At 31.8% G+C, this 20,761-nt stretch overlaps 1 protein-coding gene across 1 annotated transcript; it reads right to left on the reverse strand.

Annotated features, from left to right (window-relative positions):
- Window positions 1-3,647: 3,647 nt before the first annotated feature.
- LOC119671144 lies at window positions 3,648-4,438 on the reverse strand. Its single transcript, XM_038081677.1, has 2 exons — window positions 3,786-4,438; window positions 3,648-3,731 (listed from the first exon to the last, which is right to left on the reverse strand). Exons 1-2 carry the CDS (start codon window positions 4,374-4,376, stop codon window positions 3,669-3,671), a joined length of 654 nt encoding a protein of 217 aa, XP_037937605.1. The 5' UTR covers window positions 4,377-4,438; the 3' UTR covers window positions 3,648-3,668.
- Between the last annotated feature and the right edge of the window lie 16,323 nt (window positions 4,439-20,761).

A 20,761-nucleotide genomic window follows, 5' to 3' on the forward strand; every position in this document is an offset into this window, starting at 1 on the left:
ATGATTTTATCAGGAGATTTTGGCCAGCTTTGAACAATATTTCGTAATGTTCGTTCACATGGCCAATTAAAACTTTGACGTAAATGTCGATAAGTTAAGGGTGAAAGAAAATAAACTCCTAATGCGATAGTTTTCAATTGCGCATTATATCTGCAGCCGTTTGGTAGACGACTGCAGTTCTCTAAGCTATTTCTAAGGAATACCCGCAAACTTTGTGGAAGTTTGTCACAAATTTGATTTAAAAAATCAACTTCAGACCTTTCTGCTACACTACTTAATGACTTACATTCAGAAAGTTTTTTTTGCAATTCTATATTTTCTAGTTCTAGCTTCGCTAGTCTTTCATTACCTAAACGTATTTGCTCATCTTTTAATTTTATTATAATATCTTTTTCTTCAACAACATTTTCTACAATTTTTAATTTTTTAATTACAGCTGTAAAATCTTCTCTTAATTTTCTTTTTCTGGGAATTCTTTCAGAAACAGATATAGTATTACTATTCAATAATGGCCTAGCTAATGTAGACAGTTTGGGATTTATAGATTTATTAACTACACCACCTTCATTGTCATCCTGAATGCTTAAAGAATTAAGATAACTTAAAGCTAAATTTTGATCAGGAACAGCGCTTTTTGTTAGATTTCTTGTACATATCATTTTCGCCGAAAAATGATTACTACAAGCGAAAATGTTTTTGTTTGTCCCTCTAACTCCTAAGCGTTTTATCCACTCGTTTCTAAATAATAAAGTAAAACTTAAATCTTAAAATGCTTTTACTGCCATTATACGATGCCATCTTTGAATATGCGATATGTCGTTTTTTAGTTGAGCACGCTCAGGCATGCTTCTGAGCGGACATTCAATAAGAAAATGACCAGGAGTAATGACTTCTAAATCATTGGGATTAGTAGATGTCGCACTGAGAGGACACGAATTTATGACTGCTTCTATTTCCGCTAATGCAGTTGTCAACTCCTCAAACGTCATTTTGACCCCATGTAACGTACGGAACAGATGTAATTTGGCGATTTTAACAGCCACCTCCCACAATCCCCCAAAATGCGGAGCTGTAGGAGGAATGAAACAGAATTGAATAATATTAGATATGTAAAAATGATTAATATTTTATCTGTAATTAGCATCATAAAAATGATTGTGAAACTCTTTCAGCTTTTTATCAGCGCCTACAAAGTAAGTGGCATTATCACAGTAGATTTTTGTTGTTATGCCACGTCGACTGATAAAACGTTTTAAAGCGGCAATGAAAGCATCCCTCGATAGGTCGGAAACTGCTTCAATATGCACAGCCTTCGAACCAAAAAAAATTAATATAGCTATGTATGATTTATATGGGACTTTCCCCCGGATCTTAAGATAAGTTGGGATCGATCCGGCAAAATCGATTTCTGCAATTGTAAATTAAACTAATATATATATACGCATATACTCATGCATTCACATATATAAAATGTAGTATGAATGTAATATAAAATAAAAATAAAATAAAATATAAAATATAAAATCAGTCCTGTTTCTTTCTAAAATTGTCCAATTATTGAGTATTAAGTCACAATATAGGAATTTAACTAATGTGTTGGAGTAAACCAACAAAGTCAACTAAAAAGGTTTCCATTTACGCGTTTCGTCCGGTAACCAACCAGACTCATCAGAATGGAAAATAGAATTTATTCGTCATATATCAATAAAATTATGTCAATAAAAATTTAGAAAGATTAAAATTATTAAAAATATTAAAATGTTAAAAATATTAAAAAATTAAAAAATATTAAAAATGTGTATTGTAACGACCTTTTCCGGTCCTATCTATAGCCGGGGTATAACTCAGCGAGTATACCAGGGGTACGTTAAAAGAATTTTAAATTAGTAAAGTATTTTCTTGCACAGTACATGAACCATTAAATCATCTCAAAGATGATCAACAATCCATACACTATACGTACAAAATCAACCCTCAAAACATTACATCATATAATGAGCTTTGATTTCTGTTCGACCCTTACACCAAATTACTTTGGTATAAATGTCCAACCTTAGGTGTTTATTTACCAAATGGCAAATACACCCGTCAGTGAATCCACGTTCACCGTTATATCTACCCTATGCCAAGAAAAGGGAACTATTGATGGAAATACTTATAATAAAAATAACAATAAAACCCCTATTATATAACCATATTCCTAGACCTAAAATCACTTAGTATCCCTGCGTCCATCCTTCAATTCTCAAACAACAAACCATTCCTATAATTTAAGCCACTACTTTAAAAATGCAAAAATTAATTAATTAATATAATCAAATTACATATTTAGACCAAGAAAATTAAATTTAAATTAAATCAACAAAACTCTTGTTTATAAAAATTTTTATTATACTATTTCGTTTAAACACCTTCTAAACTCACATCAACCACATCCCTACATTCAAAAATTGTATATATGAAAATCAAAAATCCATATATAAATAAATAATCTCAAATCAATTTCAATATTAATTTTAATTTTAATAAAGTCACCATATATACATCTTATAACCATCATGTAATGTTTATACAGCGCATTAACCCCTTCACCACTCGCAATGAACGATAAAGTGATCAAGCACCATATTTTAGAATCCAAACCTCAAGCCACACATAGTATAGCTTGAGCTTCGTTTCCTGCTCAACCCTAACACCAACAAACTTTGGTATTAGTGTCAAACCTTAGGAGTTCTACCCAATGGCAAACACCCGTGAGTGACTCTAAGGTCAATTACCTTATTCCCTAATCCTTCAGAAATATTGATGGTAAATAAATTTATCCTAAATATACCCAATTTATCCCTAATATATAATTATATATATTAATATTAAGCCATTAAACATGTTCAACATATTAAACACATTAACGATTACAAGATTTTTACTACAATCATAACACATAAATATCAAAACAAATCAATAAAGTTATCAAAATTATATCCAATGAAACTTCACCAAAAATACTATAAAATACTATAATATTAAATCTATTTACTAAACGTCTTATCAGTTAACACACACGTTCATATAATATGGAATTGAACATTCCAACAAACTTCCATTCGAAAGCTGAAATAAGTTCCAGTCCTCTGTCGGTTCCCACTGACGCGTTTCGCCTGGGAACCACCCAGGCTCATCAGAGTGGATATGGGACAATTAAAATTCAAACATAATGTCATATGTCACTATATTGTCCGTCTAAGAGAAAGTATGTATGTTTCTTATCACTACCAACCACCACGTGATACAATATCTACATATCTATTTACATAATTTACATAACTCATGAATTTACATAATTTACATAACTAATGAATTAACATAATTTGCAAGTAAATAGTTACAACCAAACTCAATAACCCGTATACATTCTTACCAAACAACTATCCTGCCACACAACCATCACCACATCTCAAACTAAAATATGAAATCACCATTATAACATTATAATTTATCATAACCAATAAAACATAAAACAGAACCTATAATAGATATGTTTACATGAGATATACATGATCATATTCAAATGAATATGGACACATTCATATAGCAAAATATTATATCAAATTATACTAATTATCTAAACCTAAAAACAATTTCATTAGCTTACCTAAAAAATAATCACTTCAAACTTGTATATTGGACAACGTGGATGTGGTTTTTATGATGGGAGATGAGCAAGATTGCCCCTATTAAAAAAAATAAAATTAATTTTATTAATTTTAATAATTTTATTAATTTACCTGAAAATTTTCTGCATAACAGTTCAGGATCCAATTTGATGTCTCCATAGTTATGGTCGCATCGGTAAACGTCGTGGACAATTCGAGATTTAAGAGACTTTGCACTAAAGACGGTAAAGAGTAATTCCCTAACTCTTTCTTTTGTCCCATTAATATCTTCTGGAGTGAATTCATATAACCCATCAATATATGTATGACTCTTTTCGCTTCGTATTCTTTCGCTTTCAATGCCAAAGGAATCATCATTTCGAACAATGAAGTAGATTTTGGTATACAATGAAGTAGATAGTCCGGTGTCCACATCGCCAAAATCATCGAGAGAATCGAGATATGACTGCAATTCGTCGATAAGGTTTGCGCTTTCTGAATTTCTTCTTCCACATTCACTTTCGTTTTCTTCAATGATTTTTCGTCTTTTTCCTCCCGTTTCCTCTTCTTCGTCTCCTTGGCTATAGTTACTTTCACTGCCTTAGTATTCGGAAGAATTTCTGAATCCAGAAAAGGTTGTCCACACGTAATCTCTTCCTCGTTCTCGCTTTGATTTGGGCTGCCATCGTCCAATATCATCGGTTCCCTCATTTTCTTCGACATAATTTATTATATGAACTGGTGAGTAAGTATAACTACAAACTGATGTATTATCGTCTTCAGACTCAAACGACATTTAATAAATAAATTCATTTTTACCACTTTATATTCGAAAACTTTAATACATTTCTTATCATAAATAATTTATTTTAATTAATAAATCAATAAAGTAAACACTTAAAATAAGTCAAATACTAAAAGTAAACACTTAAAATAAGTCAAATACTAAATTTGCGTTGGTAAATATAATAACACATATTATCGAGACACGACAATGTTTGATTGGCTGCTGCAATTTGTTTGCAATATTTGCAATATGCCTAACTACAAATTAATTATTTTTTTTTTTTTTTTATTTTTAATTTCAATAATATGAAGTTTACTTTTATAATATAACTTCATTAATCTTAATTTTATATTGTAAAAAATTCAAATTCGCACTGACGGTAAATCTAATTTTTTGCTATGCAAAATTGTATGCTTTACCATACATGTGCTCACTTCACTCGTGTTTTTTCTACTCCCAGTTCTTTCTTCAAAACAAAAGTAACTGGGCATAGTTAAATACCCTACATACTTGATGAGACTGGCATCTCAACTTCGTTAGGTGTTAACTTACATCAGAAGCACTCCCTGCGCTGATGCTTGCAATTCCTTCCCTAACCAGCCATAACTTGACTATCTCCGGAAAATGCTGCCATTATACAACTCCGTCTTTTTTATTATTATTAACACCCGCACTTTAAAATATTGCAAACAACCAAATTAAACTACACTAAAAACACTGCGTTCCGTCACCATCGAAAAAACACGCAAAATAGTATAAAGAAAAATAGTATAAAGAAAAAACAATTATCTGTTATTAAAACAGCACCATCATCACCGCGTACGGCCGTATAATTCTTTCTGAAATTCTTATTTGAAAATATAAACACCACCTTCCCCTTCTCATTTCGCTACTCCTACATTGAAACTTGCGCCAAATAATATTGACGCTTTCTATACCATAAAATATATAAAGTGTATACAGCGCATTAACCCTTCCACCGTTCTCAATGAACGATAAAAATGGTCAAGCACCATATTTTAGAATCCAAACCTAAAGCCACACATATTATGGCCTGAGCTTTGTTTCCTGCTCAACCCTAACACCAACAATCTATGGTATTAGTGTCAAACCTTAGGAGTTCTACCAAATGGGAAACACCCGCGAGTGACTCTAAGGTCAATTACCCTAGTCCCTAAACCTTTAGAAATAGTGATGGTAAATAAACATGAACTAAACATACCCTAAACACATATATATATGAGGTCCCGAGTTTGGCACAAAATAACTTTGTTCACAAGATAATTTAATTTCGTATATTTATTATTTACAAAAAAAAAGTCTTATTTACGAAAGTCTTATTTATAAAAGTCTTATTTATAAAAGTCTTATTTATAAAAGTCTTATTTATAAAAGTTATTTATAAAAGTTAATTATTGAAATGTTTACAATTAAATGTTCAAAACTGTTTTTAATTACAACAATTTACTAGTTCGACTCTTAGGAACAACGCACACTCTGCATCACCACTCGCACAATTGCCTCGCACAACTTCTCCGCACAACTACTCAGTACAACTGCTTAACTTCAACTGACTCGCTTCGGCACTCTTTGCGTCGTGTTAATACGACGCAGAGTTGCCAACCCTACATATATAATATAAACATATATTAAAATGTAAAAATACATTAAATATATTAAAAATTGCTAAAAAATTATTATTAAATCTACTTAAAATTATTAAAAACATTAATAATATTAAAAATTATTAAAATATTACTATTATAAAATACTATTTATTAAAAGTCTTATCAGTCCACACAAACGTCCGTACAATATGGATTCAAAATCTACAAACTCTCTTTCGGAAGCTAAAAAGTCTCAGTCCTCTGTCAGTTTCCACTGACGCGTTTCGTCTGGGAACTACCCAGACTCATCAGAGTGGATTTAAAATTCTTATAAAGTCGTCGTTAAGTATTTATAAAAGTCATAGTCATTTCCTTGTTATATACTTATCTATTACTTACTTTATGCGAACCATCATATATTGCTTCACACTTTCTTTAAACTTTATATATCTTACATATTTTACTATATACACGCACTGACATGCGCACTTCACTATTTACTACAAAAAAAAAAATAAAGTTTTTTCTTGCACATTACATAAACCATTAAATCATCTCAAAGATGATCAACAATCCATGCGCTGCACGTACAAATTCAAACCTCAAAACATTACAATATATAATGAGTTTTGATTTCTGTTCGAACCTTACACCAAATTACTTTGGTATAAATGTCCAACCTTAGGTGTTTATTTACCAAATGGCAAATACACCCGTCAGTGAATCCACGTTCACCGTTATATCTACCCTATGCCAAGAAAAGGGAACTATTGATGGAAATACTTATAATAAAAATAACAATAAAACCCCTATTATATAACGATATTCCTAAACCTATACACACATAGTATCTCCGCATCCATCTTTCAAATCTTAATCAACAAAAACATTCCTATAATTTAAAACCAATACATTAAAAACGCAAAAAATTAAATAATTATTAAAATCAAATTACATAATAAAACCATGAAAATTAAAATTTAAATTAAATCAACAAAAACTCTTACTTATAAAAATTATTATTATTTCGTTTAAACACCTGTTGTGTCCGGTCTTCGGTGGGCGAAGTAACACTGCAGTGAACGTGGAGCGGTGACATGGTGGCCAGCCCGGTATGCTCGCCGGTTTTGGGGGTGATTCTTCTCACGTTCAGCAACAATCGCGGATATCAACAAAAATTCATGTCACCGGTTTGCTGTGGAAGAAAACCATTTTTGTGCGGAACCTACATCTAACACAATCACAATATAGCCATTGCCTAATTGATTTCGCTATATTGTAGCAGCTTGAAATGTCCTCGTCTGTTTTGTCTGTATCATCTTTCACACTACATTCACTCGGTCCCTCTGCAACTTATATACATTCTATTTTTCCCTAGCACTTCCACCACCGCCAAATAACTAAACCTTAATCCTGCATACTATTTGAGTTTTCCATCAAAAAAAAATTTCTTCTCTTTTTCCTTTTTTTTTTTTTTTTCTTTTTATTTATTAGCTTCAACAAAAGTCATGACAATAATAATCTTAGTAATCTTAAACCTAACTAATTAAATCATAATAAAAAAACAAAAAAAATATATAAGAGAACAAAAGAAAATATACACAACCAAATCTTTTAACTGAATTTTTAAACAAAGTAACAATTTCTCTTTACACAAGATCGTGTGTCTTACCTTCCAGCTGCTAGAATGACGTCACCCACGCTGCTGTTGACCTAGTTGAAACTTATGAATAATAAAAAAAATATAGATGTATGTATTTAAAGGTGTTTGGGACAATCAATTATATGTCTTATATATTATATGTATATATAATATATACAATTATTATATGTATATTATTACTATTTCTCTTATTGTTTTTTTTCTTTTTTTCTATATCATATATAATTCTTAAGATAATCTTTAACATTTAATACAATTCAACTTTTGTTTTTTTTTTTTTCTTTTTTTCAACTAAATTCAAAAGTATACATTCTTCACAATTTTATAAAAGTGAATGTAATTAATTAATATGTAGTTAAGTTAATATATTAAGATAATATAATTAAAAAAAAAATAAATAATAATAAAAAAAAATATATGAATACAGGCATGTACGTTTCTGTACAAGGTAAATCATTTAGTACAGGAATACCTGTACACCGCTGTGCCTTAACGGTGTGTATGGATCCTGTTGAATCCTTCCAATAAGAGTGTATTCGGCTTCCAATTTAATATTCTTACGGTCATGTCTTTATTTAAACATATTTCAAAAAAAACTATTCATTTACTGGCACCGAACTCGTGCGTTTGATCCACTTTTTAAGAATATGTTTATAAACGATGCAAACTTAATGAAATTTCACTTCTTATCTTTTGGGTTTTTAAAACAGCTTGGCTTTTATTAGCACATTTTCAAATTTAATGGAATTTTTAATTATTATCTTTAGGGCTTTAAAACAACTTGGCCTTTATTAGCACTTTTATTCACTGTTTTACTTTTAATCTTAAGTTTTGAAATAATCTTGGCTTTTATTAGCACATTTTCAAATTTAAGGGAATTTTTAATTATTATTTTTAGGGCTCTAAAACAACTTGGCCTTTATTAGCACTTTTATTCACTGTTTTACTTTTAATCTTAAGTTTAGAAATAATCTTGGCTTTTATTAGCACATTTTCAAATTTAAGGGAATTTTTAATTATTATTTTTAGGGCTCTACAACAACTTGGCCTTTATTAGCACTTTTATTCACTGTTTTACTTTTAATCTTAAGTTTAGAAATAATCTTGGCTTTTATTAGCACATTTTCAAATTTAAGGGAATTTTTAATTATTATTTTTAGGGCTCTACAACAACTTGGCCTTTATTAGCACTTTTATTCACTGTTTTACTTTTAATCTTAAGTTTAGAAATAATCTTGGCTTTTATTAGCACATTTTCAAATTTCGGTCGTTCATCGACCAACAGCAAAGGAAAAGAAAAAAAAAAGAGAGCATCACCGTGTCTGCTATGGCTTTTATATTCAATTCGCCTAACTGATAAATTCCTATCATGTTAGTGATCCTGTTAGCACAGCTTGCTTTCGTTAATTTGCGTTAGCTGGCCTTGTTTGACTTGAGGGTAATAACCTCTAATAAAGCTTTTTTTTCTTTCCCCTTTTCAATAAAGCTACAATTTGTCTTAGATATTTCAGGTGGTTATTCGCACTTGGCAATACTGTCCCCTCTCATTAAGTCAAACTTTACTGAAGCTTTTGTGAAGTTCGCCTTACTATATTGCACTAAACAAACGAGACTTGAACGTAAAAGCTTTACTTTTCGCCTTCTCTGTTTACCATTTTTTTGTTTACTTCTATTTTTACGGACAGCGTGCGCGCAATGCACGTTGTAGATTTAATAAATTGAAATTCTTTCAATAGTGAGTGCAAATATAACACATTTAAATTCTAATAAAAAAATTACTTGTGGACCATATAATAAAAAGGTGAACAGCATACTTAATAGTTATGCGCAAGAGGAATACTGTTGGTGGTCACATTAAAAACACCTTGACAATGTTGGCGATATAATAAAAAAAAATAACTGAAGTACCCATGGAAGCCACATAAATTTCAAGGTATGTTAATGTCATTAATATTCACGTTGTTTTATTAATTCTTCGTTTACCCCTACCCAGGCCTACATGACAACCTTCTAAACCTACATCAACGAATCCTCACTACATTCAAAAATTGTATGTATGAAAATCAAAATTCATATATAATTAAATAAAAATAAAAAATAAAAAATAATTAAGATAAAATATAAAATATTGAAAAATATTAAAAAGTATTAAAAAATATTAAAAAATATTAAAAAATATTAAAAAATATTAAAAAATATTAAAAAATATATTAAAAAAAATATTAAAAATATTAAAAAATATTAAAAATCTATGTATGCGTACAAATCTAATACAGTCAATCAATCGTCAGTCATTATCACAGAATTTCCTATATATTGGTATAAACCAACAAAGTTACTAAAGTCAATGGTTTCCATTGACGCGTTTCGTCCGGTAACCAACCGGACTCATCAGAATGGAATAAAATTTATATTATTATGTACGTCTTGTAATATGTATAGTAGTCAAAAAATATATATATATGTAATATATATATGTTAAGTCACATACATAAAATATGTATGCCTATACACTTCAATTGCTTATTTTCAACTTTTAAAATATTTAATAATAAATTATTTAATTCCATTATTTAAGAGTATATTTTATTTATAACATTTCTTAAGTGCAGTTTTTCCATTTATTTAGTAAATAATGAATATAATTTAATTTTAATTGAAAACTTTAAAATATTTTAAATAATTTTCCAGCTCCGATGTTTGTTTCAACTTAATTAAGTCACATACATAAAATATGTATGCCTATACACTTCAATTGCTTATTTTCAACTGCCCCTGCTACCACGAGGTTCTGCAAGATCTCCCTCAACTGCACACGTTGTTCGAAAAAAGCTCGTCAGAATCGACCGGTTTATCTCCTGCGCCTCTCTTACATGCGCGCTCACCATTTTCTGTTACAATACTTGTTTAGTAAATAAGCAAACATTTTCTTTCATTAATAAATTTTTACAAAAAATTGATCTGCTTAAAGTAGTAAAAATAAGCAACAATTTGCTTTGCCTAGTGAAGACGTCATATAAACAATTATTACAAATGAATGTTGTGATCTTACTTTCTTTAACAGAATTGTATTAATTTCTGTTAAAATCATAATAACAAAATATACGGTGTGTAGAAAATGTGGATTGTGTTCATTGGACACCTAATGTTGGTATGCTTCAACGAAAGCTCTGAAATGTATAAGAGCGAACTGCGACATCTTATAGAATTAATTATTTTTGCCCTATGAAAATTTCAGTATATATATAAAAACAAAAACAACAACACATACACATTGCACACAATAACATGCGTACATCACAAAACTTAAAAGACAACTGAAGTCATCAAACATTCAATCAAACAGTATAGCCGTCTCTTCACTTCAGAAAATAAAGACAGACAAAAAACAAACATAAGCAGACAAAAAGGTGTAAAAACCCAATCATACACAACATAGAAACGTTAGCTATGAAACTGTTTTTTTGTATTCAGAATAAAATGTGTTGTAATAAAATATAATAAATTAAAGAATAATATCTTAATTAAATAATATAATACACATATATTAATTTAATCTATAATTATTACATATAAATATAATATATATAAAAAATTAATAAATAAATGATTATTAATGTGTTAGTAAAAATGCATACAAAGTGTATACAGCGCATTAACCCTTCCTCCGTTCTCAATGAACGATAAAAATGGTCAAGCACCATATATTAGAATCCAAACCTAAAGCCACACATATTATGGCCTGAGCTTTGTTTCCTGCTCAACCCTAACACCAACAATCTATGGTATTAGTGTCAAACCTTAGGAGTTCTACCAAATGGCAAACACCCGCGAGTGACTCTAAGGTCAATTACCCTAGTCCCTAAACCTTTAGAAATAGTGATCATGTAATGTTTATACAGCGCATTAACCCCTTCACCACTCGCAATTCCAGCTGCCTAACGCGCCGTGGCGAAATCTTCTCGCTGTTCTGCTTGAACGCAAACGTGAGTGGTTTATGATCAGTCAAAATGATGAATTCGCGCCCTTCGAGTGCGTACTTGAAGTGCTGTATAGCTTGGGCGATGACAGTTAGCTCTCTGTCGTAAGCGCTGTATTTTAATTGCGCCGTATTCAACGCCTTCGAATAAAATGCTAAAGGTTCCGATTTGCCTTCTACAATCTGCTGCAAGACGGCACCAACTGCTGTATCGGACGCATCAGTGGTCAACGTTAGCTGGAGGTCCGACGCCATGAAGTTAAGTATTGTAGCATGTGCTAAATCTGCCTTGCAAGTCTCGAATGCGGAAATGTCTTCTGGCTTCCAGGTGATCTTACTGTTGTCGTTTTTTCGGTTCCCCGGAGTGAGATTGAACAGACATCGCTGACTGCTGACGGCGTTGCGTAGAAACGGTCGATAAAAGTTAATCATCCCCAGGAAACGCCGTAGCTTCTTCACAAGCTGGGTAATGATAAAGCAACTGACTTACCTCGTTTGATACCGTATTTTTTTGGTAGTACAGACAGGTTCGCTCCGGTGTCGATAAGAAATGCGGTTGACGTCGCCGGATCTCGTACTGTCAGTCGAGCTATAATTGCGTTGCCCTCCAATCGGCTCGACGTCGATTGCGGCATGCTTAGTTTTTTGACTTTGCGTTAGATGTATACGTGCATGGCTGACGGCATCTGCGTGCTTGCTCTCCGAACCTGTTGTGAAACCAGCACCAACCGGAGTGGTTTGAGGACTGCGATCGCGTTCGGCTCCTTCTGCGTGAGCGCTGTTGCGTTCTCGACGGCTGGCGTCCACCATAATCCAATCTGCTTAACCGCTGCTTAATTTGATCCAAACGCTGGCTGTCCAAACGAGATGGCTGTCTCGTTCGAACCACTGCTTCCACTAAATGACGCTGCAGCTATTTGATGGTAGTCACCCGCTTCACAAATTCTATCGGCCAGTTTAGTTAATTCTACCAGGTCAACACTGGATGCCTGTAAGATGGCACGTACCTGCGGAGGTAGGCGTTGGAGCCAAAATGACTTCAGGAATTCACTACTGACTTTATCCTTCGCTAACGCTGTGAGCTCATTCAACAACTGCGATGGTCGGCGATCTCCTAATTCGATCTCGGAAAGGAGCCTCTGGATCTTGCGTTGTTCACTTTCACCAAACCGCTCTTCAAGTTACTGTATTTACCAGTTTCTGGCGGGTGTGAAACGGCATCGGTTACATCAGCAACGACGCTGGACTCGATCGCTGCGACGACGGTGTTGAATTTCGTAACGTCGTTAGTTATAGCGGCGACTGGAAACTGCGCTTCGATTTGCGCGAACCAAATATCGCCTTCATTATTTCTAACCATATGAGATACTGGAGATATTCGTTTATTATTAGTTGGATGATGCAGCGGGATAAATCGTCTAATAGAAATGCATCACTCGTACGATATAGAATCCATCGCATATGTGAGATTTTTATGGATTTTTTTCGACTATATAGTAGTGTGGGATGTTAAATGCGTCATACGCATGGATTGTGAAGGCTTGTGATAAATATTGATCATGAAAATTGTAGGACCATGGAAGATGCGGTAGTTAAGAAAACTAACGCAAGGGTAAGAAGAATATTTTGTATCAGGTTTTTCGATTTCACTACAATACTACAACCAGTTTAGTAGGGAAAAAATTCCATGAAGCTAATGACGGTGTTGGATGACATATATAATAAGACGTCATCCCTATATTTCCACCATGCCAATACCCCATGGAATACCGGGTTTTATTGGAGCTCTGTCCGAACATCAAGATATAGGGATGAAAGTGGGCCAGATAACCATCCACCTTGCGACGGGCCTTCAGTCTGATGATATAGCTCATCATCAAAAGTAAAAAAGCTAACATGGTGTAAAAGGAATCGAGTAGACGTCGTAGTAGAAGTATGTCAATTGGATATGCACTTACAAACCAGTCCTCTTGCATAAGGAATTTGAATACATATCTCGTATGTCCATGGTTACTACTATGTAACCAGGTTAAGGACGTAACTATAATAGATGGTCTATATTGACTAAATTATGGCATGACAAACGTCCTTCCAGAATTTTACTGACAAAATGCTGGCATAACTTATGTTGTGTTTTTATACCACATTTAAAAATTAACAAAATATTTGGTTTAAATATTTTTCTACCATCAAAAAGTTTATGCTTTTCCGACGGTTTAAAATTTCTCACCTTCTTCTTTAGAAGTGCCCACAAATTCTCAATAGGATTTAAGACCGGGCTTTGGGCAGGGGTATCAATATTTTTACTGCAGTTATATAACAACCAGGACATGCATAAATGGGATATATGTTTAGGGTCGTTATCCTGATACATTTTAAATTTAAGCTTATTTAAGTTATTTGGGTCAACAAAATAGAATTTTTGCACACTTCTTTTGAGATCAGTTTTTAAAATATCTAAGTACAAGTTCTTATCCACATTTTCCTCGAAAACTCTTATTTCACCGACGTCTTTGCTTGATATACACCCCCACACCATAACTGACAATTTGCCAAATTTTATTATAATTATAGGAATAATATTTCTGTCTTCTAGTGCTATAAGTGGTTTTCTTCAAACTCTGGTTGGACCTGGTGGGACCATCGTGACAATATAACTTTATTTTAGTTTCGTCATAAAAAACTATCCAATGTTGCAAAAATTTTGCCGTTCTTTTTGAGACAGTAAGTATTTTGATGTTTTATTTTATTTCGTTGTTCATAATTGTAAATTGTTTAGAATGAATTTTGTCTGATCGTATTCTGGTTCAAAAATATTGACAGAATGATAACAGAAAAAAATAATGACAAAAGATATCACCGCCTTATTGCTATTAACTGTTCAAGTCGAAAATGTGAAGAAATTTTAGTTTCGCCTAGCTTTTTGAGACAAACTGTATGTCTTTACAGTCAGGAGATGGTGGATTCGATAAATTGAACGGTGCAGAAAAGTGGCTGATGGAAGAAGGTGTTGTTGAAGTACTATTATTGTTATCCTGCTGTACATATGGAGAGTTCCTCTCTTGTTTCCATTATTCGAAATGATTTTCAAATAACGCACGATCTCCAATTTTCCACCCTTTAATCAAATGTTGTACATGCTTGGGCTTTAATATTTTTTGAAAATCAAGTTATATTTTCGCTGTAGTTAGAATATTTAAAATTTATTTGTATGAAAATATTGTTTAAAATCTTACTTACAATCATTCAATAAAGGATACATTTGATCATTTATTTCCGATTGTTGTAATTCCTTACAGTATGAAGGAATGGGTATCTCTGGTGTCGCATACCACAATATCATCAAAAACATTGTAGTTCTCACACATCGTCGATTAATATTAATTTTATGATTTTATTTTAAAGTAAGTTTTTAGTTTTGTATAAAATTAGTCCCTTTTAATATGGAAGATAATATTCTTTAAGGCAAACGAAGTGCGCAAGCCTCTCGCTGTTTTCATAAGAGTTACTGCGGGACCCACAATATCCTGAAATCTTATTTAAAAAAAATTTTAAAGAGTTTTTGGGCAAATTTCAAATGATTTAAAATGAAGTCTATAAAAAATTTGTTAAACTTTTTGACAAAAAAAAAAAAAAAGAATATCTTTTGCACATTCTACAATATACATAATCATATAAATTTCATAATCATCTTTTAACACAGCAATTTTATGACAGCCTGTTCACAAAATCTATGAAATTTTTCAACGACAATAATTGGTTTAAGAAAAATTTCATATATTCTATTCTATATAGTTTCTCTGAAATTTTATGAAAAAATGGTTCGACACCAACTAATATAACATGTATTGTGTGTTTATCATTATGCAAGTTAAAAGTTAATATTTTATTAACGCAGCACAATTTCGTGTTGCTTGTTCGGTGGCTTAAGCAAGAGAGACCGAGCGCACTTCTGCGAAGTTGGGAGATACCGAAGCCAAACGGGACTTTTCCAGACAAACAAATGGAAATCCCGTTTGGTAGCAACCATGCGGTCGAACAACATCGCATGATTGCTCCGTTAATGAAACTAAGCACAGGGCCGGATTTTGGGTACGCGGGAGTTAACTCCTCCCTTACTAATTTCAAACGTCCTCGTTTGGGCCCCTGTACCTAGTTTCACACACCGCATCCGCACTCCACTTCGCGAAAAGGAACCCGACACTCCCACTTAAAGCTACCATTTTTTATTGAATTTAAAACTTACTTACATTTGCTCATAATTACAATATTAGATAATTAATTTATCTTATAATTTTTTTTCCAAATTTAATTTTAATAATTTACAATTTTTTTTCATTTAAAACTTACCTACATTTGTTCATAAAATATAATTATAATTTTAGATAATTAATTTATCTTATAATTTTTTCAAATTTAATTTTAATAATTTACAATTTTTTTTATTTAAAACTTACTTACATTTGTTCATAAAATATAATTATAATTTTAGATAATTAATTTATCTTATAATTTTTTTTCAAATTTAATTTTAATAATTTACAAATTTTTTTCATTTACATTTGTTCATAAAGTATAATTATAATTTTAGATAATTAATTTATTGTTTAATCTTATTTGATTTCAATACAAAGTAAGTAACAAAAATAGCATATAAGTGAGCGGACGATAATGGTTTTGGTTCTAAGAAAATTGCGTAAATTAAAACAAACTTTTGTTTGGTAATATTACATTGATTTTGTGTACCAAAGCCGTGCGCGGTATGGGAAACCTTATTGTAGTCGAAATAGTCAAAGAATTGGTTGGCCCAATCATATGGTATGGGAAACCTTATTGTAGTCAAAATAGTCAAAGAATTGGTTGGCCCAATCATCGTCTAGTATGCAGAGAACACAGTTCTTTGGCAGCGCTATGCGCTTTATTAAATATTATGAGTAATTTTTTTCTTCTTATCTAATATGATTTTTGTGCACCACCCTACCAGATTCGGTTAAAACTGTTGAGTGGTGATTTTCTTTCACCTTTTCCTTCTTAAAACGCTTAGCCAATTTAGTCCCTCTTCTTTTGTTTTGTTTTACATAAATCTCCTGTCCGGGTTCGTAGTCTTTAACTTCCTCCTTATTTTTATTATGATATTTCATATCTTTTTTTTGTTTATCCAATAGCCTTTCATAATTCGCTAAACGGGTTTTTTCATAATCTTCTGGTCCAAAATTTGATATTCTTCCAAAAAATAAGTCCACAGGTCTTTTATTTGTTACAGAATGAAAGGAGTGGTTATATTCATTCACAGCAGTCTCAACCAGTTCTGTAAAATTTTTACTTGAATCTTCCTGTTTTAGGCACCTCATGATTTCAGCAAGAGTTGAATGGAATCTCTCTACTTGTCCATTTACTTCACTTCTGTAAGGAGGGGTGGTGAAGATATTAATTTTTAAGTCATTTTCCATCATGAACCTGATTGACTGCGAATTAAAAGATTTTTCGTTATCGAAAACAACAGATTTTGGGACTCCAAAATAAAAAAGAATTTCTCTCAGTGGTATTCTAATGTTTTATTCCACTTTAATAAATTTTAAGTTTTTTAGTTTAAAATTTTAGAGTTTTAGAAATTTCAATTAAACTTTTAATTTAATTTTAATATTATAAATAATTTCACACGCGGTTTCTTTATGCTCTTAATAAATTTTAAGTTTAAAATTTTAGAGTTTTAGAGTTTTAGAAATTTCAATTAAACTTTTAATTTAATTTTAATATTATAAATAATTTCAAGCACACGCGGTTTCTTTATGCTCAGCACACGCGGTTTCTTTATGCTCGGGCGCCAGTTAAAAGTGATATTAATTTTTAAAGTCACATTTTTTATCCCAGCAACATTTTCATGTTACTCGTCCGGTGGCTTAAGCAAGAGAGCTCGAGCGCACTTCCGCGAAGTTGGGAGATACCGAAGCCAAACGGGACTTTTCCAGACAAACAAATGGAAATCCCGTTTGGTAGCAACCATGCGTTCGAACAACATCGCATGATTGCTCCGTTAATGAAACTAAGCACAGGGCCGGATTTTGGGTACGCGGGAGTTAACTTATATATAGGTGTTTTATCTATTGTTGATATATGCTGTTCATAAAAATTGTTTATAGTTAATTTCTCTCCTTCTATTTGAAAAATGTTTTGGAAATCTTTGCAAATATTCAATATTGAATTTTTGGTTATGTTATCTAAACCATCAATTTTTAATTTCGATTTAATTTTTTCAAATGTATATGAATTTCGATTAGAATTATATGAAAGTATGTTATAATTATTTAAAGGTTTTATTTCTATTGTTGCATATTCTAATTCTATAGGTGTATCTCTAGTATTTAATAACCTAATATGTTGTATACCTTTGGCAGGTATTAATGAATTAGCTATGAATACTCCTTTCACTATTTCTTTTCCACAGACTAAACTGTCTTCTTTTGTATTTAGTTCAACTACTTGAATTACTTCTACCCTGGGCGGTATTTTGATATTTTTAATGGATTTTATTTTTATGTTCAAGGGTAAGACTATCCCATCTTCTGAGTTTGAGATCACTAATACGCATGTTTCATAATTTATTTTACAATTATGTTTTATCAAAAAATCTCTACCTAATATACCATCTGTAGGTAAATTTATATTATTTTTTATGACATTGAATTTGTGAGGTATTGTTTTACCATCAAAAAATAAATTTATATCTATTAAACCTTCTGTGGTTGTTTTTCCTGTTGTTATGCCATTTATTTGGCAGTTTTTTGTGTTATCAAAATTGCTCTTCCCTATTATACCTTTTTTTATTACTGATATCTCTGCCCCTGTGTCTACTAATAAAGTTATATACTTATTGCTAGAAGAAGTTTTAGCATTAATACTATTATCAATGTTTTCTATTGTCTTAAAATGTATTATTTGTTTTTGTTCTGGTTGTAATTGTTTCGATTGTTGTAACCATTGTTTTGGCTGTAACCTAGGTTGTGATTTGGATATTGCTTTAGGTTGTGCCCCGGGGTTCGTTAACCGGTGGTGTTCCAGTTTTTTTGATTATTGGAATTGTTGTATTGGTTTGATGCATTCCTGTTGAAATTTCCATTCGCATTTCTGTAATTATTCGAGAATCCGTTCCTTTGTTGAAAATTCCTGTTTGGTTGCTGTTGTATCATGCTTCTATTTTGTGTTTCTACACTTAGAGCAATTTGTACAGCTTCGTTTAGAGTAGTTGGCCTTGCTGCTGCTACTATATTCCTAAGTCTCTCGTTGAGTCCATTGGTGAATGCATTTAATCCTGTGAGATCTGTCATTTTCATTATTACTTGTTTATTTTGGTCACCCTGAGTAGCTATATATATTTGGTTTAAAATTGCTATTTGTTCCTCAATTTTAGAAACAAAATGTGCAACAGTTTGGGTACCTAGTCGCAAACGTGCTAAATTATTCTGGACTGTTAATGGATTTTGATTAGGTTTATAGATATTTTTCAGCTTTTGAATAAATTTTGGTATTGTGTCGTCTTCTTCTTCTAAAATGAGTTTGTTTTTAACTCTATCAGATAATTTAGTTGACTTAACAAACCGAAGTAAGATGGATCTCTCGATTTCATCTTTAAGTGAAAGATTTAAGGTAAAGGACGTAATTGCAATAGATGGTCAGTTAGATGATCTAGATTACTTATATTATGGCAGGATAGTCTATCTTTCAATATTGGATTAAGGAAATATTGGCATAGAGTGTGGAGTGGAGAGGTGTACCAATGGAGCGGACTACAAATCGGACGGATTGGGTTATCGTTTTTATGGGTTTTTATAGTCCCATAAAGATAAGGCATGGTAGGTGTCTCATTTAAGAGTTTTCTAAGAGACACATAAATAGGATTTGGGAATAAAGTCCTGTTACGTACGTATAGTGCACACAATGGACGAGCAACTCGGCGAAATAAACCCCGTATTTGGCGCCCAAGGATATCAGTGTTGCCTAGATATAATATACAAGATCCACTAGCGATATAGTTTGTTAGCCAATTATTGATCTTTTCCATGTACTCATCTTTATATATTAATATTGTTGATTTACATTTGTCAGATTGGACTAGTAATAAATTAGGATTTATATCTAAGAATTGTTTAGTTATCTGGAATAGATGAACCAACATCTTATGAAAAGGAGTTTGAGTACGATGGTTCTCCATTACCTGTAGGAACTTGTGATGTTCCTCTAGCTCGGATCGACAATACATACCTAAGTCGATATGGGATTCTAGGTAGGTATCGTGATACTGATTTAATGCCACAAAATAGTCGGTAATTGTAGGAGGTGCTACAGGGCAATAGTTAGGACCAAAACTTAGGAGAATTTGAGCCTCTAAAGGCACAGTTATGGTAGTTAGATTAGTGAAACCACAAGGGATTGCACGTGGATATAGATTTATAAGTTGGGACACATCAGGAAGCGTAGTAAATATTTTTGGAGTTAAGGAAATCAATGAGGAAGCCATAAAGGGTTGGATAGAGGGTCGAGGTGATAAAGCGGATAATGTTGATGGATGATAGTTTGGTATAGTTATACTATGAGGAGATATAGGATGCTTTGACAACCTTTTTGTTTTAGGATCTAATATTTTACTGGAAGATGTAACACTAATAGTAGATGTAGTGGTAGGCATATTTAGATTATTATTTAGACTTAGTGATTGAATATTGTGATGTGCAGGGGAGGAAGTAATGTTTTTAACAGCTTCTAGTGTGCGGGATGATGATTTAGGTAAGTTTGATGCAATGACATCTGTAGGTATAGTGGTAACTGTCGTAACTAAAGAGATAGATATATTGGTGGTCAAAAAAAGATTTGTTATTAGTATATTTGAGAATTTAGTTTATAGAAGTGTGGTAATTAGGAGATACTGTAACAGTGTATATTATATATTTTTTATATATTTTTATATTTTTTGGCGTATTGAATTTTTGTTTTTAATTTTTCAAAAATTTACTAATGACTCAATGTTTAAATATAATAGGTGCAATGGTTTTAAATAATTTTTTAAATATTTCATTT

The sequence above is a fragment of the Teleopsis dalmanni genome, chromosome 1 (assembly GCF_002237135.1).
Source record: "Teleopsis dalmanni isolate 2A chromosome 1, ASM223713v2, whole genome shotgun sequence".
Taxonomy (NCBI): Eukaryota; Metazoa; Arthropoda; class Insecta; order Diptera; family Diopsidae; genus Teleopsis; species Teleopsis dalmanni.

What these genes read in the sequence shown, in the direction of transcription:
- LOC119671144 (XM_038081677.1), bottom strand. Translation starts at nt 4,376, where the DNA reads ATGTCGAAGAAAATGAGGGAACCGATGATATTGGACGATGGCAGCCCA. An exon ending in GTTATGCAGAAAATTTTCAG is followed by an intron (nt 3,732 to 3,785) that starts GTAAATTAATAA and finishes TTTTTTTAATAG; the next exon opens with GGGCAATCTTGCTCATCTCC.